The sequence below is a fragment of the Puma concolor genome, chromosome B4, assembly GCF_028749965.1.
Source record: "Puma concolor isolate L17-30 chromosome B4, mPumCon1.1.hap2, whole genome shotgun sequence".
In the NCBI taxonomy this organism is placed as follows: domain Eukaryota; kingdom Metazoa; phylum Chordata; class Mammalia; order Carnivora; family Felidae; genus Puma; species Puma concolor.
This window is the reverse complement of record NC_141673.1, coordinates 3,774,404-3,797,132: the sequence shown is the minus strand read 5'-3', so window position 1 is coordinate 3,797,132 and position 22,729 is coordinate 3,774,404. Positions and strand designations below refer to the sequence as shown.

The following is a 22,729-nucleotide window of genomic DNA, read 5'->3' as shown; positions in this document are numbered from 1 at the left end:
TTAAGATTTTGCGTGAACTTGAGGAGAAATATTTTTGTGCCCTTAGTCATAGCATTAAGAAGGAAAAAAAGGCATTCTTGTTCTTCTTGGATACTTTTTTGGATGAGCAGCCACCATAGTTACACCCTGCGCTCCATCTGGGACTTCTGCATTCTGCTTCTGCTGCTGGGTGTTTAAGGGCCATTTAAAAGATTCTTCAAGTTCTTATCTGGAGGAACACAGAGATCTTGGGATTCATAATGTCAGATCATAAACTGTGGACTTTGGGTGGAAATCTTAGTGGTTTATTTATGTTTGCTCGCCTTCTTTGAAAAAAGAAACAAAACAACGTTCTTCCACCCCCCTACCCCCCCCCCCCAAGCTGCACTTTGCAGGACTTCCATATCTCAAAATATTCTCCTGTGGCCTTATAAGTCACCTGCTGACTCACAGCTGGAGACGCACGGGAGCATCTCTTGCGTCAAGACACGAGGCGGGAATTTTCTTTTTGAACCGTAATGCTGCAGGATTTTGTGATGCGGGAAAAGGCCGTCCACGTTTCCATCTAAAATACCTTAGCCTTCGAGCAAGTGTCATTCTTCTTCCCTGTAAAATGAATTCCCAGGAGCAGCCGCGTTGGGTAGGCGAAAATCTTTAAAACGCAGGGGTCCGGGAAGGAACGCAGTGCCTCCCACCCCCCACCCCCCACCGGCTCAAAAGGCCCGAGTGACCCTGCGCGGCCCGCCACGGGGCGCAGGTGAGCCGAGACCCGCGGGGACCCACCGGGGACCCGCGGGCCGTCCGCAGAGTCCCCCTCCAGGCCCCCCCGGCCGCCCCTCCGCCCGCGCTCCTGCTCCCCCCGGCCCCCCCGTCAGGGCCTGGCTGGCGCGGCCTCAGTTTCCCCGGCTGTCTCCGCGGGCTGGGGCGGAGGCCAGGCCGGCGGCGACCCGGGGCGCCGGCGGGAAGGGGGTCTGCACGCGGTAGGCCCGGCTGGGAGGTCCCGCCGGCCTCCGGGGCGCGACCCTCTAATCCGCTTTAGTCAATATATTGTGCGCTTTTCCTTCGGCAAAGTAAACAGGGCGGGCGAACAAAGCGGCGGCCGCCCGGCCCGCGACTCCCTGACCCCGGGGTCGCGCCCTTTGTTCGCCCTCAATGGGGCCAACCCACCGCCCGCCGCGGCTAATTGGGGCGCGTGCCGCCGCCAAGGCTGCCGCCGCGGACCCCAGACCCCGGCGCCTGCTAGGGCCTGGACCCGGACCCCGACCCCAGACCTCGCACCCCCCGCGCGGACCCGGACCCGGGGCCCCGGCTCGCCTTGGAACTCGGACCCGCACCCGGACGCAGACTGAGACCCCCGCCCCCGGACCCCGGCAGGGCTCAGGACTCGGACTCGGACTCGGACCCGGGACCCCTGCTCGGATCCCGATCTCTGCCCCACGCAGACTCCAGACCTCGGTTCGGACCCCGGCCCGCGCGCCCTGCCCCGCTGAGGGCCCGGTCCCCGGCCCAGGTCGACCCGGTCGCAGGCTGGGACCTCAGCCTCCGCTCTCCGAGGGGTGTAGACCGCAGACCCCAGACCCGCTGCAGACCAGGCCCCGCGCCGACCCCGCCCGCCTCCCTGTGTCGCGAGCCCGGGGGCTGCCAGGAGGAGGCGCTCGCAGGCCTCCTCGCCGCCAGAGCAGGTGCGGACGCAGTCGTGTCCCCCTACCCAGCCCCGACCCGCTGCAGGAGACTAGGCGCGGGCGGCCGATGCGCCTGGTCCGCGAGCAGACCCTAGACCGCCACCGCAGCGACGTGGGTGCCCGTCCCCCTGGGAGAAGGGCCCCGGGACCCCAACAGAAGCCACCTCTATGCAGCGCCCTTTAGGTACGGCGGAGGTGCGGAGAGGAGAGGAGAGGCTTACTGTGACTTGTCTTTTCTTTCTCTGCTCTTTATTTCTGCTGGGAATCAGGCAGATGGGAAAGAAAAGGAGACCCGTGAAGCAGAATTCTGAGTCCCAGTGAGGGCAAGCTGGAGCCTTTAGACCCTTTGCCCACCAGGCTTCACCCCCTTGCCGGAGTCTGGGGGTAGTTCTAGGTAAGACTGGGGTCACAGAGGTATTAGGAAGGCAGTTGATGCTAAGGTCAGGCCTCGATCATTCCATGGCCTCTGTGTGCTTTGTTTTTCCCTCACATTCAGGACAAGGTTATAATTTTTATCCCCCAAAGCTTTGGAGACTTAGCTCCTTGCAACTTTTTTTTTTTTTAAGATTTTTCTTAATCTTTTTTTTTTTTTTAAGCACTTTCTCTTGTAAATTTTTTTTTTTCAACGTTTATTTATTTTGGGGACAGAGAGAGACAGAGCATGAACGGGGGAGGGGCAGAGAGAGAGGGAGACACAGAATCAGAAACAGGCTCCAGGCTCCGAGCCATCAGCCCAGAGCCTGACGCGGGGCTCGAACTCACGGACCGCGAGATCGTGACCTGGCTGAAGTCGGACGCTTAACCGACTGCGCCCCCCAGGCGCCCCTAAGCACTTTCTCTTGTAATTAAGGTGCAGAAAGGAAACAGGAGAAAGGGGTCTTAGAAGGCTTTGCGTTTGGAGAGGAACATCAGGGTGTCTTCTAGTTCTCGGTCAGCTCAGGCCAGGCCCTCACACCGCCCTCCTCATTTATTTCGTAGCTGCATTCACCTGGCTTTGTTCTGGAGGCCCTCTTAAATGTTGGGTTTGTTTCTGAGCTTGTCAGGTTTGGGGGTGGAATATTCGAGCTTGGAGTTTGGCTTCGGGAAGGTTCGGAGTTGTGGCTTGCTGTCGTGAGGCTGGAGCCCAGGTGGGGGGTCCCGCATGTGAGCGAGCTGGTGGGGAGGCGGGTGCTTCAGTACACTTCTGTGTGTGGCTCAGATCTCAGCTGCAAAGGGAAACCCTCTGGAGGCATGCTGTGCTGCCCTCACCTTCCCCAGGACTGTTTCCTGAAGAGCCCAGGTCTGTCTTTCTACATTCCTTCCTCTTTGTCGGTCCCCCATTGCCGCAGCAACTACCTGTCCTTTCTCTTTTCCGAGGCGCCGTAACACCATCAGGTCAGCCAGCCTACATGTGCCCCTGCAGGATGCTGATGTGTGGGCCCAGGCCCCTGGCCACCGCTCCAGGAGAGAACTGCCCCAGAGAGGCTCTCTGCAGGCAGCCAGTCGTCAGTGGTCCTTGCCAGTGTGAGACTTGGTGAGACTTGGAGCTTCCCCCCCCCCCCCCCCCCCCCCCCCCCCCGGCTGTCCTGGTCACCTGCTTGGCCATTTATATTGAAACGACTTTCAGTGAGCTGCCAGGTTCACAGAGGGCTGAAGGCGGGAGAAGGCTCAGGTGGGGCTCAGAGCCACCCACCCTGGCTGCTTGGCTGGGGAGACCCTGCTCTCGGGGTGCTGCGCACGCCCTGGCAGGAGGGGTGGTGGACAGAGGGCATTGCAACCCCCCGGCTCTGGCGAGGCTGCTTTGTCACGAGGACTCTGGCCGGCCCAGCCGCGAGCTTGTGGCTGTGATTTTACACCGGAGGTAGACGCATCCCAGCCCAGATTTGAGGGCGAGATCAGGATGCACCTGGCTGGGAAGGGTGGACGCCTTAGATGACCGAATCTGGCCGCAGGGGTGGGGGATCGCCAAAGCTGGCCTGCTTAAGGCAGGTCTGGGACCCAGATTTCAATGGGGCTCTGTTTTTCCTGGGAATGGTTCTTACCTATAAAATAAGCCTATGTGTGTATGAGTAGGAAGCGGTGGGTGGTGATGTTTTTAAAAAAAGAGAGAGAGAAAGAAAGCCAAAATAACAAAGTGGTGTGTGTTGGTCCCGGGTCTGTGCGGTATTAGGCCAAGTCACTGTTCCGTCCACTTGGGCCTCAGTTTCCCTGGCCTTTAGGGAGGCGTGATCATTCTTATTCTGTCTTCCTCTTGGGTCGTGAGGATCCCATGAGCCTGAGGTGGGTGAGAACGCTGTAAATTATGAAGCACTTGCTGTAGGTACTTGAGATTCTGTCCTTATTACCTTAGGAAAAACCCTGTACTATAGGCTGCTGTTTTATGATCGAAACTCCCGGGGACCCTGTGGTACCTGGCACAGACCGAATGCTCTGGGTGTTTTTGGTGACTTGAGCTGTATCGAAACCCGCTGCCTTAGCTGTAAGAAGGATGCGGGCCAAGCCTGGGGAGAAATTGGGCAAGATAAAGAACATCCTTGTCCCCTAAGGCCTCTGGACCTGACGCCAAGATGGCCCCCAATTTGGGGGATTGGACGTGACGGTTCCAGAGACCCTCTTCCTTCTGGCACATACGCCTGAGAACCTTGAATGTTTATCCCAGAGTCCGAGTCCAGACTCTTGTCTGCGGCCACGCCTGGCCTGGTTAGGGTAAGGGTCTGTGGGGCCCAAACCCCTGGCCCAGCCCGCTTCTCCCTGAAGAACCCAGCTCACGTGGCTCCCGGAGCTGCGGGTGCAGAGAGCACACGTCGACGCTGGCCCCCAACACCGGCCTTGCCGCGTTTGTCCTGGTGACAAAGAATGAGGTCAGCTTGGTTTGCCATCCACAAATCATGATTTTTTTATTCCAAGGAGAGACTGTTTGTATGTGAGATCAGTCCTTGTCGTCTATAGCAGGTTGTGTTTTCACTGGCTTTGGGTGTTTGCACGTGTGTCATAAGAAGGGAAGTGACCCCCAAGAGAATTCGGGTAGGGCCTGCCCTTTGCCTGGTTTAGGGGCGCCCCTGCTGGACCTCAGATCAGCTCCAAGCCGTAGGGCGGCAAAACTCTTCTTCCTATATACATACACACACATGCACACACACACACACACACACACACACACACACACACAGGCAAGTGCGTGCACATGCGCACACACATGTATCCCAGGATATCCTCGTGTTGTTAACATTTAATGTTCTAATTTTAAATTTCGAGGCACCAACTGACTGTCTTAAGAGTCTCATTCAGCCTGTCTGCCTTGGAGCGATTTTATTTACAAGCCTTTGCATGGTGTCAAAGGGCTCTGTGTTTCTTGCAGACCGTGTTCGGGTGGTTGAGTGTTTTGGTTTTCGGCCACAGCTGGTTAGTTTTTCCGAATCTGTAGATCCAGGTGTGCGTTGCGAAGTTTTCTTTTTTTCCCCGGCGAGAGAAGTTTCCCGGTGAGCTTTGGAGCCCTCCTAGAAGTTTCCGGCATTCTACGTGTGAGAGTAGAATGCCAGTTTCGGGGCTGTCAGTGTGCGGGCAGGAGGCGGCAGTCACTCCTCCTAGACAAGAAGACGCAGAAGGGGCCACTTTGGAAGCAGGATCCCGCAGCATGTTTAGAAGGCAGAGTCGAAAAACTGGTCAATGGAAAGAAATTAGCAAAGGCGCAAGCCTTTGATGGTGGTTAAAAAAAAACACTGCCTGGGAGCATCGTGGGGAACCAAGCCTGTGTGCACCTCTTCTTATTTTGAAAGAAATTCTTACAATATATGTTCCTCATGTGAAAATTACATGGACTCTTATTTTCAAGATTAATGCCACCGTTACCTGATTGCCTACATTACTACTTTCTTTTCTTTAAGAAAAATGAAGTTCATGTCCTTTTAATATTAGGAGTGACACCAAAAGTTGCTCTACAAATAGCCAGAAACAAAACAGGACAAAAGCGTCGGCCTTCTTTTTTTTTTTTTTTTTTCCTTCTTCAGTATTTTTCTTTGCAGCCATTAAATATGATCTTGTCCTGCAGTGATAAATTTAGCTAAAACATTACTTTTCGTAGAAAGGGCATCTGTGAAAAATCCAGCCTTAACTTTGTCTTTGTGTTAACCACATCTAAAAGCTACGATATTTAGACAGGGAAAAAGAAAAAAAAAAAAAAGAGGCTGTCCTTCTATGTAAAGCAAATTACTCGCCCGTGTTGTGTGAAATCAGATTTTAAGAAAATAAAATGGGAGTATTTTGACAAGACCACTGTGGTCAAATTTCCAACAACTTGAAATTGTCACCTCAAAAACCCCTCATTCTGTACGTGATCACTTTGTAGGTAGCTTGCTTGGGTTCTGTTGCAACAATATTTTAAAGAACGGACCTGTGAAATCTTCGTTTTAAAAAACATGCCTGTTGTCCTTTGCAATGTAACAATGAACCTTTTGAGTTCTAACTCAGGATTTATTTCCTTTCTTTCCTTTTTCTTTATTCTAAGGGCTTATAATTTACCTAGCTCACTGAGGAACTGTATGGCTAAGAAATGGTCCTAAAGTTTTCATTTCAGCTGGGGCTGGGGGAGAAAAAAACTCAACTGACTTTCAGCATTATTTTAGAAAATTAAAAAAAAAACCACAAAAACGTTTGACAGTTTTTAGTTTAACATTGCTTTACATTTTTTAATAGCTCAAATCTGCTTAGATGTGGTTCAAAAAGAATATATAGTCATTGAAATAGTCAGTGACTGTTTCCGGCTCCGGATACAGGACCGATAAGGTGCAAAAACATTTCAAATAAATCAAGGCTTCCAACTGAGAAACGAAGGCATTCTTCGGCTATTTGGGGAGAGAAGTTCTTTTCAGATTTTCTGATGTCTTTTCATTTTTGTGCGAGTAGGTAACTTTGTCTGCTGGCAACTGTTAAATTACAAATTCCAATCCATCTTTAATTGCTAACACAAATTTGCTACACGTGGCATCCTAAATTCTTCAGGAAAATGTTAATTTCCCAATTGATGATGATTCCATTTTAGGAATTGCAGAATTGAGCGACGCAATTCAGAACCCACGTCTCATGGAGAGTTAATTTTGATTTCTAAAGACTTTAGTCTGTTCTGTGCTTTTTCTAATCCCTTATACGATGCTGAGAACCTAGCTTTACCATTTGGTGTATATGTGTGCAACCAGGAGTACTGGCCTGTCATCCTGAATTCATTTTTCCTGACTTACTCAAAGTAGTCACTCGGACTACTTCAGAGTGAAAAAGATGAATTGTAATTTTTCATCTGCCAGGAGAAATTTTTTTTTAATGTTTATTTATGTATTTTGAGGGAGAGAGAGAGAGAGCAGTGGAGGGGCAGAGAGAGAGGGAACGAGAGAGAAGCCTAAGCAGGCTCTGCGCTGAAGGCCGATACAGGTCTCGATCTTACGAACCGTTGGAGATCATGACCTGAGCCGAAATCAAGAGTGAGTCAGACGCTTAACCGACTGAGCCACCCAGGTGCCCTCTCTGTAAGGGGGAATTGTGGTTACCAGCCTGTGTGTATTATATACGGTATATTCACTACGTGTGTGTGCGCAATCGAGCACATATTTATTGCAGCCTTCTGGAATGGTCTACCAGCATGCTCGGTGTTTGGTGGGGGAGAGGGCTGCTAATGTGGAGTTTTGCCCCCTGCTTTGTTTCTCAAACATGCTTGTCCTGTGGCCAGAGTTTTATTTCGGTTGCTAGTGAACGAATGCCAAGTTTAACATGAAATGGGGGGAACTAAAGCAAAAGATTTTGAAAATGGTTCATGATGCTTGGAAGGAAGGAATCCTTTCTGTGTGGATGCTTGCTCACATTCCTTCCCCGGCCCGAGAGCCTAACTCAATTATCTTTTACTTGTTTTGCCTGTACCTACACCAGCAGGCTTCTTTCTCCCCTCTCCTCTTCCTCGGCTGTCTCTGTAGGAAAAAAACCAAGGGCTTTCCCAAGGCAAATTGATGCCGGCGGGTTAGTGTGCAAAAGTAGGGGTACACGCAACCACAAAACAGGCAGAGCGAAACGGAATCCCAAACCGGCAAACTACTTCGAGACAAAAGCAAACGAACGAAACGAAACGAAACAAACAACCAAAAAAAGAAAAAAAGAAAAAAGAAAGAGAACAGAACAGAAAAAAGAAAAGAAAAAAATCATAAGCCTGCTTTGCCTTTATACACAGCACCCAAAGCTTCTTAGCAGCTCCTCAAAAGGGCACATTGTCTGGGATGACTAAAGAAGGGGTATCTAACCCAGGAGCCGCCGCGCTCTCACAATCTCAAGCTGATTGGGCAGCTTTGAAAGCATGGTTCTTCTCGAGTGTGCGAAGTTGACTGTTCAAAACCCAAGTGAAAATGTTAAGTTTTCACTCACACGCATCCTGCTTGCTTTTAATGAGATTAAACGCATCTGTTTACTAAGTCCTTGGAATGTCTTGTACACCGAATTTTTTTTTTGAACTATTAGAAGTCGCCGCGTAGGGAAAAGGGAAAGTAAACTGGAGTGCCCGCGGCCTTCTGGGCTGTTCTGAGGCCGGACGCTGGGCCGGGGACACGGGCTCGGAGGCAGAGCAGGAAGTCGCCAGCTGCATTCCCATTAGGCAGATCTTGGGAGAAATCAGGAAAAAATAACTGTATAAGGCCGATACTATAAACATCCTGGTATATCGAGAGCCTTCCTATGACTTATTTTTTTCAACATCTGACCTTAGGCACGGTGTGGCTCACAGACCCAGACCAAGTTCTTTCTCCAGGAAGCCTGTCCATCATAATAACACTCACCAACAAAGTAAATGTTCCAGGTTTCTGTTTTGAGAATTTGAGCACGCTTGTTAATATTATTTGCTCTGAATAACGTAATATGATAGCAAGTTGGGAAAAGACTTTAAAAAACCAACCTGAATAGTAGCCAGTGGAATTACCTGAAAGCTATTATTTTCCTTGAATGAAGCAGAATTTGATTTCTGAATTTGTAACCAAATTATATGTAAATCCTTGCCAAGTATAGAGAGGATTAAAAAAAAAAAAAAAGTGCGTGTTCTCAAATATGGTTCTGACTCACCCGATTTCTTGTTTTACCAAATAAAAATTAGGAGGGGGCGGAAAACAGCATCGCATTAACTTATTAATGTGTGTGAGAGCAAGAAAAAAAATCAGCTAATAAAAAGGTTAGCAACTCGGGTGTGATTATACAATGATTTCAGGTGAAAATTACAAAGTGAATATGCTGGCATTCAGTCACTGCCTTCCGTAATGATACCGTTGTCAAAGTTGTATTTGTGCCAAAGAAACAAAAATTGTAAGTAGCATAATGTAAGATAATCTCTTTTTCTCTGTGGCTTTTTAAATTCAACGTTTTAATCCACCCACGGAATCACAAAACATGTATCACATTAGTTATAATACTTATAGTGTTTAGGAAAGTGATTATCAATAGATTAGAGTGCAGTTGTTGGAGTGCAGTGTGTGTTCCTGTGTGTGTGAGAGAACGTTATCACAGAGGTATACACATCTCTAGAGTTAGCACTTGGGGAACGGTTTTATGTGAAAATAGGAACCATATATTTATTTTCAAAATCCCCGTTCAGTAGTTACCGAGCTTGCTCGTTATTTTGGAAAAACAAGGTTTGGTATGAAAAGGGCCCGAGACTTAGTGCGTTTAGATCTCTGCATTCAGCCAGTCTCGAAAAGTATTGTTGTTCTGGAGTCCCCAAAGTTGCTAAGCCACAGAATGTCTGGATGGGTTTTTTTTTTTTTTTTTAAAGCCGTTGAACCATGCAGTAGAGATGGGGGGCTGGGGGGGGGGCGTGTATAATGGCAAGCGGTGCTTGGGTTCTTCCTCGGTGTGGCCGCAGCAGCGGGGGGAGGTGATAGAGGGTTCTGGGTGGCTCTTTGGGACTGCTTTGCACATACTCAGTTTGTAGGACGTGCTCTCTTACCCCACAGGCCTAGTCAGGGCTGGGAGCTGTAACAGGGAAGAAGATTATAAAGGACGGGTGCTAGACAAGAGACGTAGTTCTGCCGTATTGCTAGAATACAGACACAGCATTCCTAAGCCTGGAGCTGCTATGAGGGCGTCCTTTACTGAGGAAGGAGGAGCACAGAATTCCTGGGCACCCAGCTTGGGACGCCACGGTCCTTGAGGCTGGGAGGGCCACCCTGGACCTTCCTCGGGGAAAGAGTGAAACCCACCCCATTGTGAAGTCACCCGGCTTGGGCTGTCGCTGCTCTGCTGTGAAAAGTGAAAGTTGGTCAGCATTTCAATGAAAAGAGTCACCGGAAAACATTTCTACTCCATTTTCTAAAACTCAATTTTCTCAGAGAAATAAGAAAAACTGCCTCTAAAAAGAGGCCACGGTAAGAGTCTAACACCCAGGAAAGCAATTTGGGAAGATTCCTTAGTATATCCTGACCTTTTCCCCTCCCCGTGAAACCATGTATCTCACAGGTGGGTGTCCAGCCACAGTTCAAGGCCAAGGTCATAGGGGCCTAGAGAGCTTCCAAGGTGGGTGGGTGGGTGGGCAACCCAGGCCCCAGCCCAGCCCTGCCTCGAGCGGCCAGTTTCCTCTTTCTGGGCAGTCCAATCCAATATAGAATGGAGTTTCCTGGGAAGCAAGGGCACACGAGGAACTTTTGAATGTACCAATGGCATAAAAAGTATATATATTTTTATGACAACGAGCAAATTTCAATTGGTTGACAGAAATGGCGAGATGTGACGTCAAGGGACACTGGTTAGAATGCCAAGGCCGGCTGGGGGGGGGGGGTGGGCGCTGGGGGGAGACAGGCACAGAGAGACATTGGGATGGGGCCCAGGAGACCTTGTTCCCCTCGGGCCCCCGTCGCGGGCGTCCTGGGACAGCCAGGTCCATCTGGCTCTGAGAGAGGGCATGCCTGGACAGGGAGAGGGGGTCCGAGCATAGTGACCCGGTGTCGTCCCCGAGCGACGGAGGCCCAGGTCGGCCTCTCTGCGGGGAAACCACTCAGGCGCCCCCGCGGAGCCGGCGGTTCAAGCTGCTGAGGCCTCCTTGGCATTATAACCAGTGTCCGGGCCCTGGAGCCCTGCCTGTCGCGACCCCCGGAAGGGGGCGCGGGAGGGAACCGCGCGGCCCCGGGGTGTTGCAGTGTAGTCGTCGGTCTCGGAGAGAGCAAAGCTGCGGCCTAGAACTTCTCTCCGCAGCTCCTACGCTCCGGGCCAGGGGAGCAGGAAGTTGTTTCTGCGGGGAAGGAAGACAGCGAGCTCGGAGCTGGGCAGCGGCTCTGGGCACGGTGCCCCGCCATCCCACGCCTTCCCGGCACCGTGAGGGCACCCCCTTCCGCCAGGCACCTTGCACACCCCCTCCATCTCTGGGCTCAGTGCGCTACCCCTCTCCACTTCACCAGATCCCGTGCAGCGCCCCCCCCCCCCCCCCACCTGGCACCGCGCCCCTCCCTCCGCCGGACCCGCGCCGTCCGGAAAGCCGCCGCGGGGTCGCCCTGGTGCGCGCCCTGCACCGGGGGAAGCCCGCCGCCGTGGACCCCGAGCCCTGTCCCGGGACCTCGTCTAGAGCTCCGTGGCACACGCTGGCCCCTGCAGTGCCGAGTCCGGCGACCCTAGCCGCTCTCCGCGGCGCGCACGGGTCTGCGCGCAGGCCAGAGACCGTCGGTCCGCCCGGGGTCCCCGAGTCGGGCCCGAGCCTGCGCGCGCGCCCCGCTGCCCGCAATCATGGCAGCCGGAGCCTCGGAACGCAGCCGCCGAGCGCGTTCCGGCAGCCGCCTCGGTGCCAGGGCGGCGGGGCGAGCTGGAGCCAGGGCTCGCGCCTGCCCGCCCCAGCAGCCGCGCGGCCCCGGGGCGCGAAGCCGGAGACGGATGGGTCCTCGCGGCGGTGCCCCCCTGGCCGCGCCGGCAGGCGGGCGGGGCCGCGGGCCGGGGACGCGCGGCGGGGAGCGCCCGGGGCGGCGTGCCCGCGGGGGCGCGCACGCGGGGCTGCGGGGCGAGGCGCGGGGCTCGGGCGGCGAATCCGCTGCTCGCGCCTCCCGCCCCGCCCGCGCGCGCGGGCCCCGGGAGGAGGGTGCGCGGCGGAGGGGGGAGTCGGGGAGGGGCCGCGGTCCGTCCTCGCCCGTAGCGGGCACGGCCGCGGCGGTGGGGGGGGGGGGGCGGAGGCCTCGTTGGTATTCTGGGCACAGCCGAAGACTTGACCTCCCCGCGGAACAGAGGCGCCCGGGCGCGCGGGCACGGCCGCTGTCCCCGGGAGGTCTTTCCTGGCTGCGGGGCCCGTAGGCGCCTTGCTTCCCCCCACCTCCCCGTCTTCTCCTCTCCGGGTCCCCTGTACCCCCTCCCCCGCCCCGATCCGGCGGCGAAGGGGTGGGCAGGGAAACGCGCTCTCTGGGACAGGTGCCAACTCCGAGACAAAAGACATAAAATAGGCGGCAACGTGGGAAGCGCGGCCGGCGCGCTCGGGCGGGGACGGAGGCGCCGCGGGGGCCGCATCCTCGGTGCCGACCGGGGAAAGTTTGGGAAGTCGCCGCGGCGGCTTCGCAGCGGCGGGGGACGCGCGGGCCGGGCCGCCCTCCGCGCCGCGCTCGCCCTTTCCGCGCCGCTGCTGAATAATTCATGGCGCGGCCGCCGGCCATTAGCATGCACCGGGCGCGCGGCGCGTCTGTGCCAAGCCGCCGCCGCCGCATTCGGCGCCCGGGCCGAGCCAGACGAGCGGCCGCGCGGCAGCCGGGCCCACGCTGTCCCCGCGCCCGCCCGCTCGCCCGCCCGGCGGCGCCCATTGTGCCCGGCCCGCGCCGCCGGGCCGCCCGGAGCCCGTCCGCGACCCGCAGCGCGCCCGACCACCCGGCCCTGCAAGTTCGGGCCCGCGCCGCCCGCCCGCCGGGGAAGCACGTGAACTTGGAGAAAGTCGCGGGGCGCGCCGGCCCGGACCTCCGCGGCAGGGCGTGGGCGCCCCCGGCGCGGCGCGCTTTCGTTTTCGTCCCGGACAAAGGTCCCTCGAGGCGCTAGTCTCGGATGCGGAGACCGGGTTCTGCCGGCCGCTCCTCCCGAGAGGTCCGGTGGTTCCGTACGGGCAAGCCGGAGTCACAGAGGAGGAGCGGCGCGGTGCGGGACCGGGAGAGTGGGGCCTGGCCGTGCGCTTCGCCCGGCCGTCTCCGTCCCGGAGCCGTCCCGCCCTGCGAAGAGTTGCGGGAGATGGCACCGCGCTGCTCTCTGCAGTTCGCACGCGTGAAGGAGGGAAGCGTTTGGGACCCAGGACGCATACCCGTCGCTCGCCCGGGGCCTGTGCGGTGTGGGCACCACAGCGCAGCGCTGGCTGCGTCCGGGCGCGTTCCTCCGGCAAGGGCAGTCGACCTGCGAGTCCCGGGGTCACCATCGGGTTCCGGGCGACTCCTGAGGATGGTAAGTGCATTTCTCACTTTCGCTACTTAGTGAGTATTTAAATATTAATGAAGGGATTTCTAAGAAGAGCCTGTAGGGCAGGCCTTCCACAGACGGAGGAGGTTGCTCTTGAACCTGAAGCCTGGCCAGCTTGGCAAGAACTCCACCGGGCCGTCATTAAAATACAGGAACTTGGAATTCGTGAAATACAGCTCCTGATCTCAGGTGTGCGGACCGTTTGCCAGAGAGAATTTTGTTGAACGCATAAAGTAAATAGTGCTGGCAGGCGTCTTAAACAGAATAGAAGGAAAAGAGAAAGCATCTGTTTTTGGGTTTGATGCGATTGGAAGGGTTATTTGGACGCTGGGATTGCTTTTTTTTCTTTTTTCTTTTTTGGAAAAATTGACATCTTTCATTCCCTCCTACATCAGGGAAATTGTTGCTTATTTATTTATTTATTTATTCATTTATTTATTCCTTTATTTATTCTTTCTTTCTGCTGGTCAAGCATTTATGGAGAGCCGATTTAGGGGGCCCTCAGTCAAGCGTTGGCAGCCGCTGGGCCCAGCAAGTGAAAGGCCCTTGTGTGGAGGCTCTTGTTTATGGTGGCATAAAACGAAAAACAACTCATAACTTTTCGTAATAAATCCCCCTTTATAGGTGGCTCCCACACAGGCCCAGCCGGCGGCCCTGGGGAGTTTGTGGGGAGCGAGACATGGGTGAAGGAATGCGCGTTTGCCGTAATTACAGGGTTTTAAGGTAACGCTGAAATTAATTTCTTCAAAGTTGGCTTTCAGAAGCCAAGGCGGTCTCCACAGGCCAGCACTGTCCTCATTGCATTTTCGTTCGTTGGTTCTGGCCATTTGGGATTTTCAAATGCGTACTTGCACTCTCATATACCTATCCCGTTAAAGTGAAACCCATGGGGGGGGGGGTGCGGACTGAGCCAGCTTTTTAACACCATTGTATCACAGGTGTGATTTCCCCTCTGCTCTCCCCATCTTATTGATGTGGTTTGGAGAACCTCGCCGGGTCCTTTGACCACAAAATAATGGGCAGTGGGGGCCTGTTTCCATAACACCCCAGAGTTGCAAGCTGGCTCCTGAATGCCGTGTTTCCGGGAACGTGGATGGAGGCCTGAGTAGCCCAGGCCTGCCTCACGACAACCTCTCCCCGGGCTGCCTGGTTCCCTAGAGCCCAGAGGAAAGAGGAGACCACCTCAGTAAGATCTGGCCAACCCCGGCACAGAGGCTGGAAGTTTGCTTCAGTGCCGTAGAACGGACCCGGCGGCCGTCTTTTCTGCTAGGCCCTCATCTTCCTCTCCCGAGCCACCTCCCCACCTCCTCCGTTTTGGATTTTTATTTATGACTTTACGAGAGGCAGTTAGGAGCCGTGAAACCCGGGTGGGCCCTTCAGGAGTGATCTCGGGGATGGGGGCGCAGAAATGGAGCTGCTGCTTGGCGTCGGCGGTGACCGGGTTAGTAATTAGAAAGAGCTCGAGTTCCATCGGATCCTCGCCTGCAGAACGCAGGAGATGCTTTCCCCAGGTCCACGGAGGACCTGTAACGCGTCTCACGATGGGCAGGAAGGTGTGGCCTCCTGCTGAGGCTCCTAGGGAATACCCCGGGATTAAACCAGACCCCCGAAGAAGGGGTATCCGCTGCTCCCTCTCCGTGGGCCTATGGGAGCAGGGAAAGGCTAAGCATCCAAGGAGGCACCCCCAGGGCCACTTCGTGGGGGCTTGCTATTTGTCAAAGCTGCCAAGGCCCATCTCCCCCGCCAACGTGTGCCCCTGGCGCATGGAATGTGATGGGCTTGAGAGTGTCTATAGTAAACATTTCCGCCCCCCCGCCCCCGCCCCCGGGAAGAGGCACTATCTCAGCACCAACGTTGTCCTGTCTTGCCTTTGTCCTTGATTCTCAGAGCCAGCCCAGTTTCAGTGGAGGCTTGGGCCCCCACCAGGGGCTTCCTACCATGTTGGGATAGCCCATCCAGGCACGTTTTATTTTTGAGGACATGCACACCAAAGTCAAGGTTCCAAAAACGAACTGGCGCCCGTCTGGTTTTTGTCACTTCTGGATTTAATAGGAAGAATGTGCTAAGCAGGGGCATAGGGACTCGTGGACTGTGGTGGGCGAGTGGGAGGTTGGCCCTGGTATTTCCATTTTTGTTTTAAGCCGGGGCCAGCCCTGTAGTGTTTTGTCGCCTGTACTTGGGGCTGTGTCACGCCCAGCCTTTGGCCGCTGGAGGCCCCAGATCCTGGGCGATGGGTCTCCGGGGTGCTGGTGGGGGCCAGCTGCTCAGCACAGGCAGTGTGTGGCGAGGAGGTCTCTGCTGTGACCAGGTTCCACGCGCCACCTGAACAGGCGCAGACGGCAGTTTGCTTTGCTCAGTGGGAACAGCCGGGAGGTTTACAGCAGGATGACTTTGGGCTCTGTGTGGTTTGCACCTGATGGGGCCGTCTGTGACCCAGTCTTGCTTGCTCTCGTCCTCAGAAGGGTGTCGGGCCAGGGCCTGTTCTGCCCTGGTGTGGATGAGGCCTGAGTGGAAGGCAGTCCCTGGGGCTGAGAGAGGGTCCGGAGGGCTTTGCCTACCCTGCCGGGCGCTCTCTCTGAACAAGCACTCCCTGCTGTCCAGGGAAACCAGTGTTTGGGGAGGGAGGGAGGCCCTTGCGGGCCAGCCAGGAAGACAGCTTAAAACCATCATGCTTGGTATTCGTTGGGCTTACACGGTGTGCTTGCACATCTGGGGAGAAGGGAGGATACTCTTGCAGGCACCCCGTTAAAAGGGGGTGTCCCGGCTCACATCGGGCAGCTCCAGTCCTGTCCTTGCCCCTGGCTCACTGTGTGACCCCGGACAGGGCATATCCTTGTACCCCGAGTCCTGTACCCCGAGTCCTAGAGCAAGAGTAATAAATCCCACCTCGGAGGGTCGTTGGGAGCGTCCAGGCACCGTGAATTCCACAGAGCACGGTTCCTGGCACGTGGCAGGGAGCCATACATGGCTGCTGCTGTTGTCATTGTTATTGTTGCAAATGGTCATCGCCATTTTTATTGCTGGTGACGATTATATGTTTGAGTTTCTAAGAAACGGGGAGTCCGGTTTTGGTTTCTCTAGAAAGGGCACCTACAAGTTCACTCCCCCGCCCCGCAGGTGGTGGTGCAAATGAACTTTGATATTTCCTATCTGGTAGACCGCGAGGAGCTTGCAAATAGGGCTTTCCTTCCCACGGGGACCTGGCTAGGATGCACTGGGGGCACTAGAGGGGAGCAAGGCCTCTGGAGGTCCCGGGACGTGCTCCCAGAGGAAGGAGTGGAACCTCCTCCCCGCCCCGGGAACGGCATTTGAGGAGGTCACTTGGGCGCCGACCCCAGGGTCTGACGTGTGCCCCTCACCTATTCAGGGTCTGGGGGAAGAATGAGGGCAGGATGTCGCGACTCGGGGGTCCAGAGTGGCCACAGCAGCTGCCAGCATCTTGCTGGCAATGCGGCTGGCGATTTGGTGGGAGGGTTTCACCACTGATGAGCTAATTGCTTTTTGGCCGAATACAAGCATACGTTCACCAGAACACTTCGCTGAGGAGAATCTTGTCTCTTCGCTGATGGTTCAGGAAGACCCAGCGAGATTGGCCTTGCTGAAAACATGTTGTCCGAACAAGAAAGGAGCCTGGGCGTCCTGATGTTATGTGGCTGAGGACCGAGAAAAGGCAATAACTGTTCTCAGGCAGAGACAATGGATCTTTTATACGAAATGCTTATTTCCAGGGCTGACCAGTGTCCCGTTGGCTTGGGCCGGCAGAGCTCGAGTATCTGGGTATCACAGGCCCTCAGAACCCAGTCAGGGACCGAGATTTATAGAAAGGGAAAAGAGAAAGCCCCCCTGACCCATGGTTCTTGGAAAATCCAGCGGGAACGTCTGGCTTTCTTTGTTGAGCGGGGGCTAACTTTCTCAAGTTTAATTTTTCCCTTCTGTGATCTCTTTCTCAAGGGTGCAAGGGCACATTCGCAAGCACCGGAAAGGTGGCCAGGTTTCCGGGTGTTGGATGGTGGGGGCTGGAGGGACCCTCCCTTGGGCTAGACCCCGTTGGGCCTTTGTCTGCTGGAGGTGATGGGTAGTCCAGGGCAAGTGAGGAAAATCGGGACTGTTCGAGGAAGGGTCCGTTCCCGGAGGAGGAAGCCATCGAGGGCGATTTTGGGTAATATTTGTGACTTTCTGGGGCCCTTTACTCCTCCCAGAATCCATTCTCCGATGAACTCGGGAGGAGTCCGCAGGCTGTCAGGGAGTCCGGCCTGCCACGGGTAAGCCGCACGCTAACCCTCACGTACCCTCGCTGGCCGGAGAGGGTGTGTTTGTCACTCCTGACAAACCGGCCCGGAGTCAGCACTGGACGGACGTTTTCTGAATTACTAAAATGAACAGAACTTCCCTCTGACGCTTATCCAGCAGCCATCTCCCTCTTCCTGCTCTGTGGGTAGGGTCCAGCCCCGTTCCTGCTAAATCGCCAGCCTCGACGCAGCCAGGAAGGCGCCCTGAGAAGCCAGGCCCGGCTCCCAGGCTCGAGTTAGGGGCTCGGAGGAACGGATCCGCCTGGGGCCGGGAATGAGAACGTGTTCCTGGCGTTGGGGGGACGTTGGAAAGGCCGCGGGGGATAATCGGCCTGGGCTCCCTGCCAGCTGAGGGGGTCCTCGGCCTGGACGCCCCTTCGAAGCGGGTGAGGACAGGGGAGGGAGTGGCCCCAGTTCGGGTGAGGGATGAGAGTCTGCTCCCTGCCAAGCTTCCCCTTCCCCTGTGAGTCTTTGTTGGCAGATGATAATATTTGGCTTTCAGAAAATGAAGTTTCGTTTTTTAAAACTGCTTTTGCGTCCCCCTTTTTTTTTTTTTTTTTAATTTTTTAAATCCTGGGACCGCTCAGCTGTGGTCTGTTTACCCTGACCCCCCAAAATGCTCTGAAGAGATCTCTCTTTGGGGGGGGGGGTGACCAAAACAACTTCTGAGGCCGTGTGGGTGGGATTGGTAAAATCTAAGTGGGAAACACTGGAATGGCGTGGCATGAGGCAGAAAACCCTCCCAATACAAGCTTTCACTCGGTGGGGGCGGCTTCAGGAGTCAACGCTGGACTGGGAGACAGTCCTTGCTGTGAGATTCCAGATGGCAGGCTTGTTTGCATCGGATTCCGGATGGGTCAGAAAGCCGTGTGGCCACCGTAGTGGGGCCCTTGAACACGCGGCCGGGCCTGCTGCCCCGTCCGTGGCCGAGAGGTGGGTTCTCTGAGTAGACCTGTGAGCCGGAGAGGCAAGGATTATTATTTGTCAAGTGATTGGCGGTTGTGGTTGGAAACGTGTGCCCGGGATGTAAGAAGTGAAACGGCCTTTTTTCTTTTCTTTTCTTTTCTTTTCTTTTCTTTTCTTTTCTTTTCTTTTCTTTTCTTTTCTTTTCTTTTCTTTTCTTTTCTTTTCTTTTCTTTTCTTTTCTTTTTTTTCTTTTTTTAAGGGAGGGATAGAATTTTCCTTCCGAATTGAAACAGGATTGTTGTCCCTGATGCCTTTGGCTTCTAAGGCCAGGGCTGGGTTTTTCGGTGAAACGCCCTTCCTTCATTCTGGGATCTCCAGTGGCAGGAAGAGCGTTTAGCTGAACTATTTACCTGCTGGTTTGGGGCTCTTAAATCTTGATTCGCCTTTCATGTGTTTCACGGCGATATTTACATTCAAATCAGCCTGTTATAATTACATTTTAAATTATAATAAAACGGTGGTGCGGGGCTCGAGTGTTCCTTATCTTGGAACGTCAAGAGACTGCGGCGAATCTCAGGCAGGTTGTTCGTCACGTTACCCAGACCTGCCCGGCCGCCCTGACTGATGTGTTGTGTCCTGAGACCCACGCTGGCTGCAGGCCTTGGGGTGGAGGCCGTTCTCTCCTGGGCATCCAGCTGGCGCAGCAGAGGCCACTTCTGGCTGTGGCGATACTGTGCCAAGCTGTTCCTGGAATGGAATCCCCGGCGTTCCTGGTCAGGCGCGTGGCATCAGAATCCTACCTGCTTTGTCTCTGGCATCAGCTGTTGAGCTGGTCACGTGGCGGTGTGCGTGAGACCAGAGCCCGAGGACCAGAGGGCTCCTCCTGGGCTGCTTCCTTCCTGCTCAGTCGCCTCGCCCCTCCACCTCCTTCTTGGGCACCACCGGATCCGAGCTTGAGCTCCCGTCCCCGGTTGCTCAGGTGTCCAGACAGCCCCTTACTCCCAGGCGCTGCCAACACGCCCATGAGCCGAGGCGGCAGGCCCGGCCACGGTCAGTCCACGCTGTCCCCCCCCCTGCCTGGGGAGCCCCCATCTCACCCTGACAGCCCTGGGGCTCCCCAGGCACAGGGGCGGCAGGTGCCCGGCCACGTAAAGGGCCGAGGGAGAGACTTGGGCAGACAGAGTGGCCGCGCGGACGTGGCCCGGCTGCCTTCGGCGGAGGCCAGCGGAGTCTGATAAATCTCCGAATAAGAGCACCCCGTTAAAAACCCTCAGGCCCGCTGGCCAGGTCTGAGGGCTGGAGCACGGGCACACTTCGCCTTTGTCCCGTGTGGTGGCCAGGATTGGCTTTTGTGGGGCCGAGGGGTCTGCGATGGTCTCAGAGGGTGTGGTGACGTGCCTGGACCCGACCTCATGGCGGCCTCGCGGCCCCTCTGGGCAAGGCGGCCGGCTGCCCGGCCCGGTGCTCGGCCCTACGTGTGCGTTTTTCATTCCGTCGTCCGGCAGCCCTGAGTGGTAGGAGCCGTCCTCCCTGTGCCTCCTGTGGCTGGGGAAACCGAGGCCGGGAGAGGTGGCACGGCCCCGGGGTCAGGTGGCCGCTCGGACACAAGGCCGATTCAGGGCCCGGGCTCCGGGCCGAGGTGGCACGGCCTCCCGGGCGTCACTGGGACGGGCTCACTCCGTGGCCGGGCCCGGGGAGCTGGCCGGGTGGGGTGGGGGGCCCCCCTCCCCGAGCCCGGCCCCCCGGGGAGCACGCCGGGTGCCGGCCGCCGCCTGCTCCCCCTCGGGCCCGGCGCGGGAACAATGCGGCCTGTGTGCCCGCGGCGGGCCCGGGCCGCCCGGCCTCCGGAGCAACATGGCGCCCAGGGCCGCGCCGCCTGGCCACGGGGAGGGCTGGCGCCGGGGCCGGGCCCGGGCCGGGCCGGCTCCCCCGTCCTCCTCGGCCGGCCGCTGAGTGGCCAGCCGCGCCTGCCGCCTCCTCCCTCTCCCGCTCGGCCGCCCCCCCCACCCCCGCCCGCCTGGTGGTGGGTTCGGGGGTCCGGCCCACCCGCCTCTGCCACGTCTGCCATCCTCCCAGCACCCAGGAGCATCTTTCAAAAATTCCCGGTGGGCGGGGCCGAGCCGCAGCGGCCGCCTCTGGCCCCCCCTCCCCGGGCAGCCGGTGCCAGATGAGAGCAGGAGACAAAAGTAGCATTTTCCTCGTCCTCCTGGGCTGGCGGCAGAGCCTCCCCCAGCACCACTTGGCTCCTGGCGGCCCTGCCTCCGGGTGCCGGGGTGGCCGAGGCCCAGGCCGCGCCGGCCGGGACCGAGGGACCGACGGACGAGGGTGGCCAGAGAGCAGGATGCGTGGGGGCCCGTCGGACCCGGGGCTGGCACCACCCTCCCCCTCCTGCCACCGTGCCCGGCCGGCCCAGGGGGCACCAGTTCCACTCCCTTGCTTTTGAGCAAGCTCCCCGTCCTCCTGCACCTTGGGTAAGTCACCTTCTTCCCTTCTCTTTTGCTGGAGACGAGCCGAGGGCTCTGCCATCTTGTGCTTGGTGCCTGTTACGTTTCCTTCCCTCTAATTGGTTCTCCGAAATTCAAAATTCTATTTCCGACCCCCCCCCCCCCCCCACCCAACCGGTCTTCGGTGAAGTAAGCCTTTCCGAAACCTGCAGGGAAAATGCAGAAGCCGGGCCCATTTGTTTTTAAGATCCGAAGCTATAGGCTTTGGGAATCACAATAAAAATGAATGTTTGTTATTTTACAGTAGCCGCGTGCTCGATTGTAATTGGAACGAATGTTTCAGGAGGCATTAATAGGCACGGCCTATTCGTTCGTGCTCAGTGGGGTCGGTTCGTCGTGGGGGTCTCCTTACTGTTACTGTTACTACGATTGTCTCAGTTTTTGGTGGTGCCAGGAGTGGCCGAGAGAAAAAACACCCAAGCGCCCTCGCTCCCCCCTGCAAACTCCTCGGCAGGCAGGGCTGGGCTGGCATACGGGAGGGTGGGTTCTGCATTGAGAAACAGAGGCCCTTTTATTTTATCCAGCATCTTTAATGCTGCCGTGTCCACAGTTTAGGGATCCTGTTCTTTTCTCCCTTTCGTTTCATTTTATTTCGGGCGAGGAGGGGAAGAAAAAGAAGGCCCTTTTCGGCCCTCAGCTCAGCACGGGGAAAATCTTTTAGGCTGCTCGGTGCTTTGTTTTTTAAACACTTATTTAAGCCCGGGGATTCCGCCTCACGGCGCTGCGCCCAGCGCATGACCGCCCTGCCCACAGACGGTGCGTGGGGTGCACGTGGGCACGTCCACCAGACGGACCCTCGGGGGGCCTGAGTTGTCCGGGGCCGGCCTGTGCCGGATCCCATCCTGGTTTCCCATCTGCAGAGCTGTAGGCCGAGCCACTCGACTGTCCGGGGCCTGAACCGTGGCCAGCGGGGGTGGGAGTCCCTGGAAGACCTTTGCGTCCCCAGGCCACGCTGCCGCCACGGTCCAAGAGCTGAACTCCGTGCTTGCCCGAGTTCCCGTGATGGTCCCCGACCCTTCAGAACTGCTGAACCTTTTCATTTAAAAGGTGGGCTTTGCAGAGTTCAGCTGCGAATCACCTCCATCCTCCGGCAGGCTGACGGAAGTGCCCACAGATGCAGCCTGGGTTCCCCCCCACCCCCCCCACCCCCAACGTTTGGGGGTAGCTGGGGTCTTGATTTATGGAAAATGGAAAATCAGGCCCAGAAAGTTCTGAATTGCAACTGAGAAGAAACTTCCCATGTAAATACATCCTTGTTTTCCTAATTCGGAGGCGTTGGGCCCTGTTTGTGTGGGTCTGAGCAGCCGGCCGGGGCAGACACGACCACGTATAAAAGTGAGCTGAGCTCACACAAGGACTATTACGGCTGCTTTTGTTCTTAGATTAGACAGCAGTCGATACGGGAGGTTTGGGGCTGTAGAGACAGGCGTATATAGCAGAGATCATTAAAACATTTCCACGATTGTGAGCGTAGAACGCCACATTCTGCTGCTACAAGCCGGAGGGTCATTCCACACGAATATTTAGCAAGCACCAAATTAGACACCGGCGACAAAATACGAGTCATAGGAAAAAACCAGAGTGTCATAAATTCTGACACGAAAGAGTCGAGAGTGGAGAGAGGTGGGTCGGGGGGAAGGAGGGGCCGTCGTTTTTAAAGAATTTATGCTTTTGATAGTTGCCCACGCCTCATCTCCCACAATTTTATTTTTTGGTGTAATCAGTGTAGGTAAATAGGCCTGGAATCCCAAGTCCTGGAATGACAGTCTGATTTCCTTGAACATGACTTCATCTCCTTTTTGGAGGTAAGGGCAAGTAGCATAAAATCAATTAATTTCCGCAGATGAGCATTTTCATCCTGAGTTAGTATTTTCCACCGAGATTCTGTTCACCTAAAGGTTGTAACGTATACGCATAACACGTTTTCCAGCAGAGTGGGGTGGTTATGCGTAATCGGTGACCATCTTTGTTT

The 22,729-nt window shown here is 55.9% G+C and overlaps 1 protein-coding gene across 1 annotated transcript in view; it reads left to right on the top strand.

Moving 5' to 3' along the window:
- Window positions 1–1,728: 1,728 nt before the first annotated feature.
- LOC147578831 (uncharacterized) overlaps window positions 1,729–22,729 on the top strand; it is a 51,931-nt gene continuing 30,930 nt past the window's right edge. The window contains exons 1-4 of the mRNA XM_086711867.1: window positions 1,729–1,773; window positions 11,048–11,553; window positions 12,039–12,237; window positions 12,281–13,043. Coding sequence (XP_086567993.1) covers window positions 1,729–1,773; window positions 11,048–11,553; window positions 12,039–12,237; window positions 12,281–13,043 — 1,513 coding nt within the window. The remainder of the gene's footprint in view (window positions 1,774–11,047; window positions 11,554–12,038; window positions 12,238–12,280; window positions 13,044–22,729) is intronic.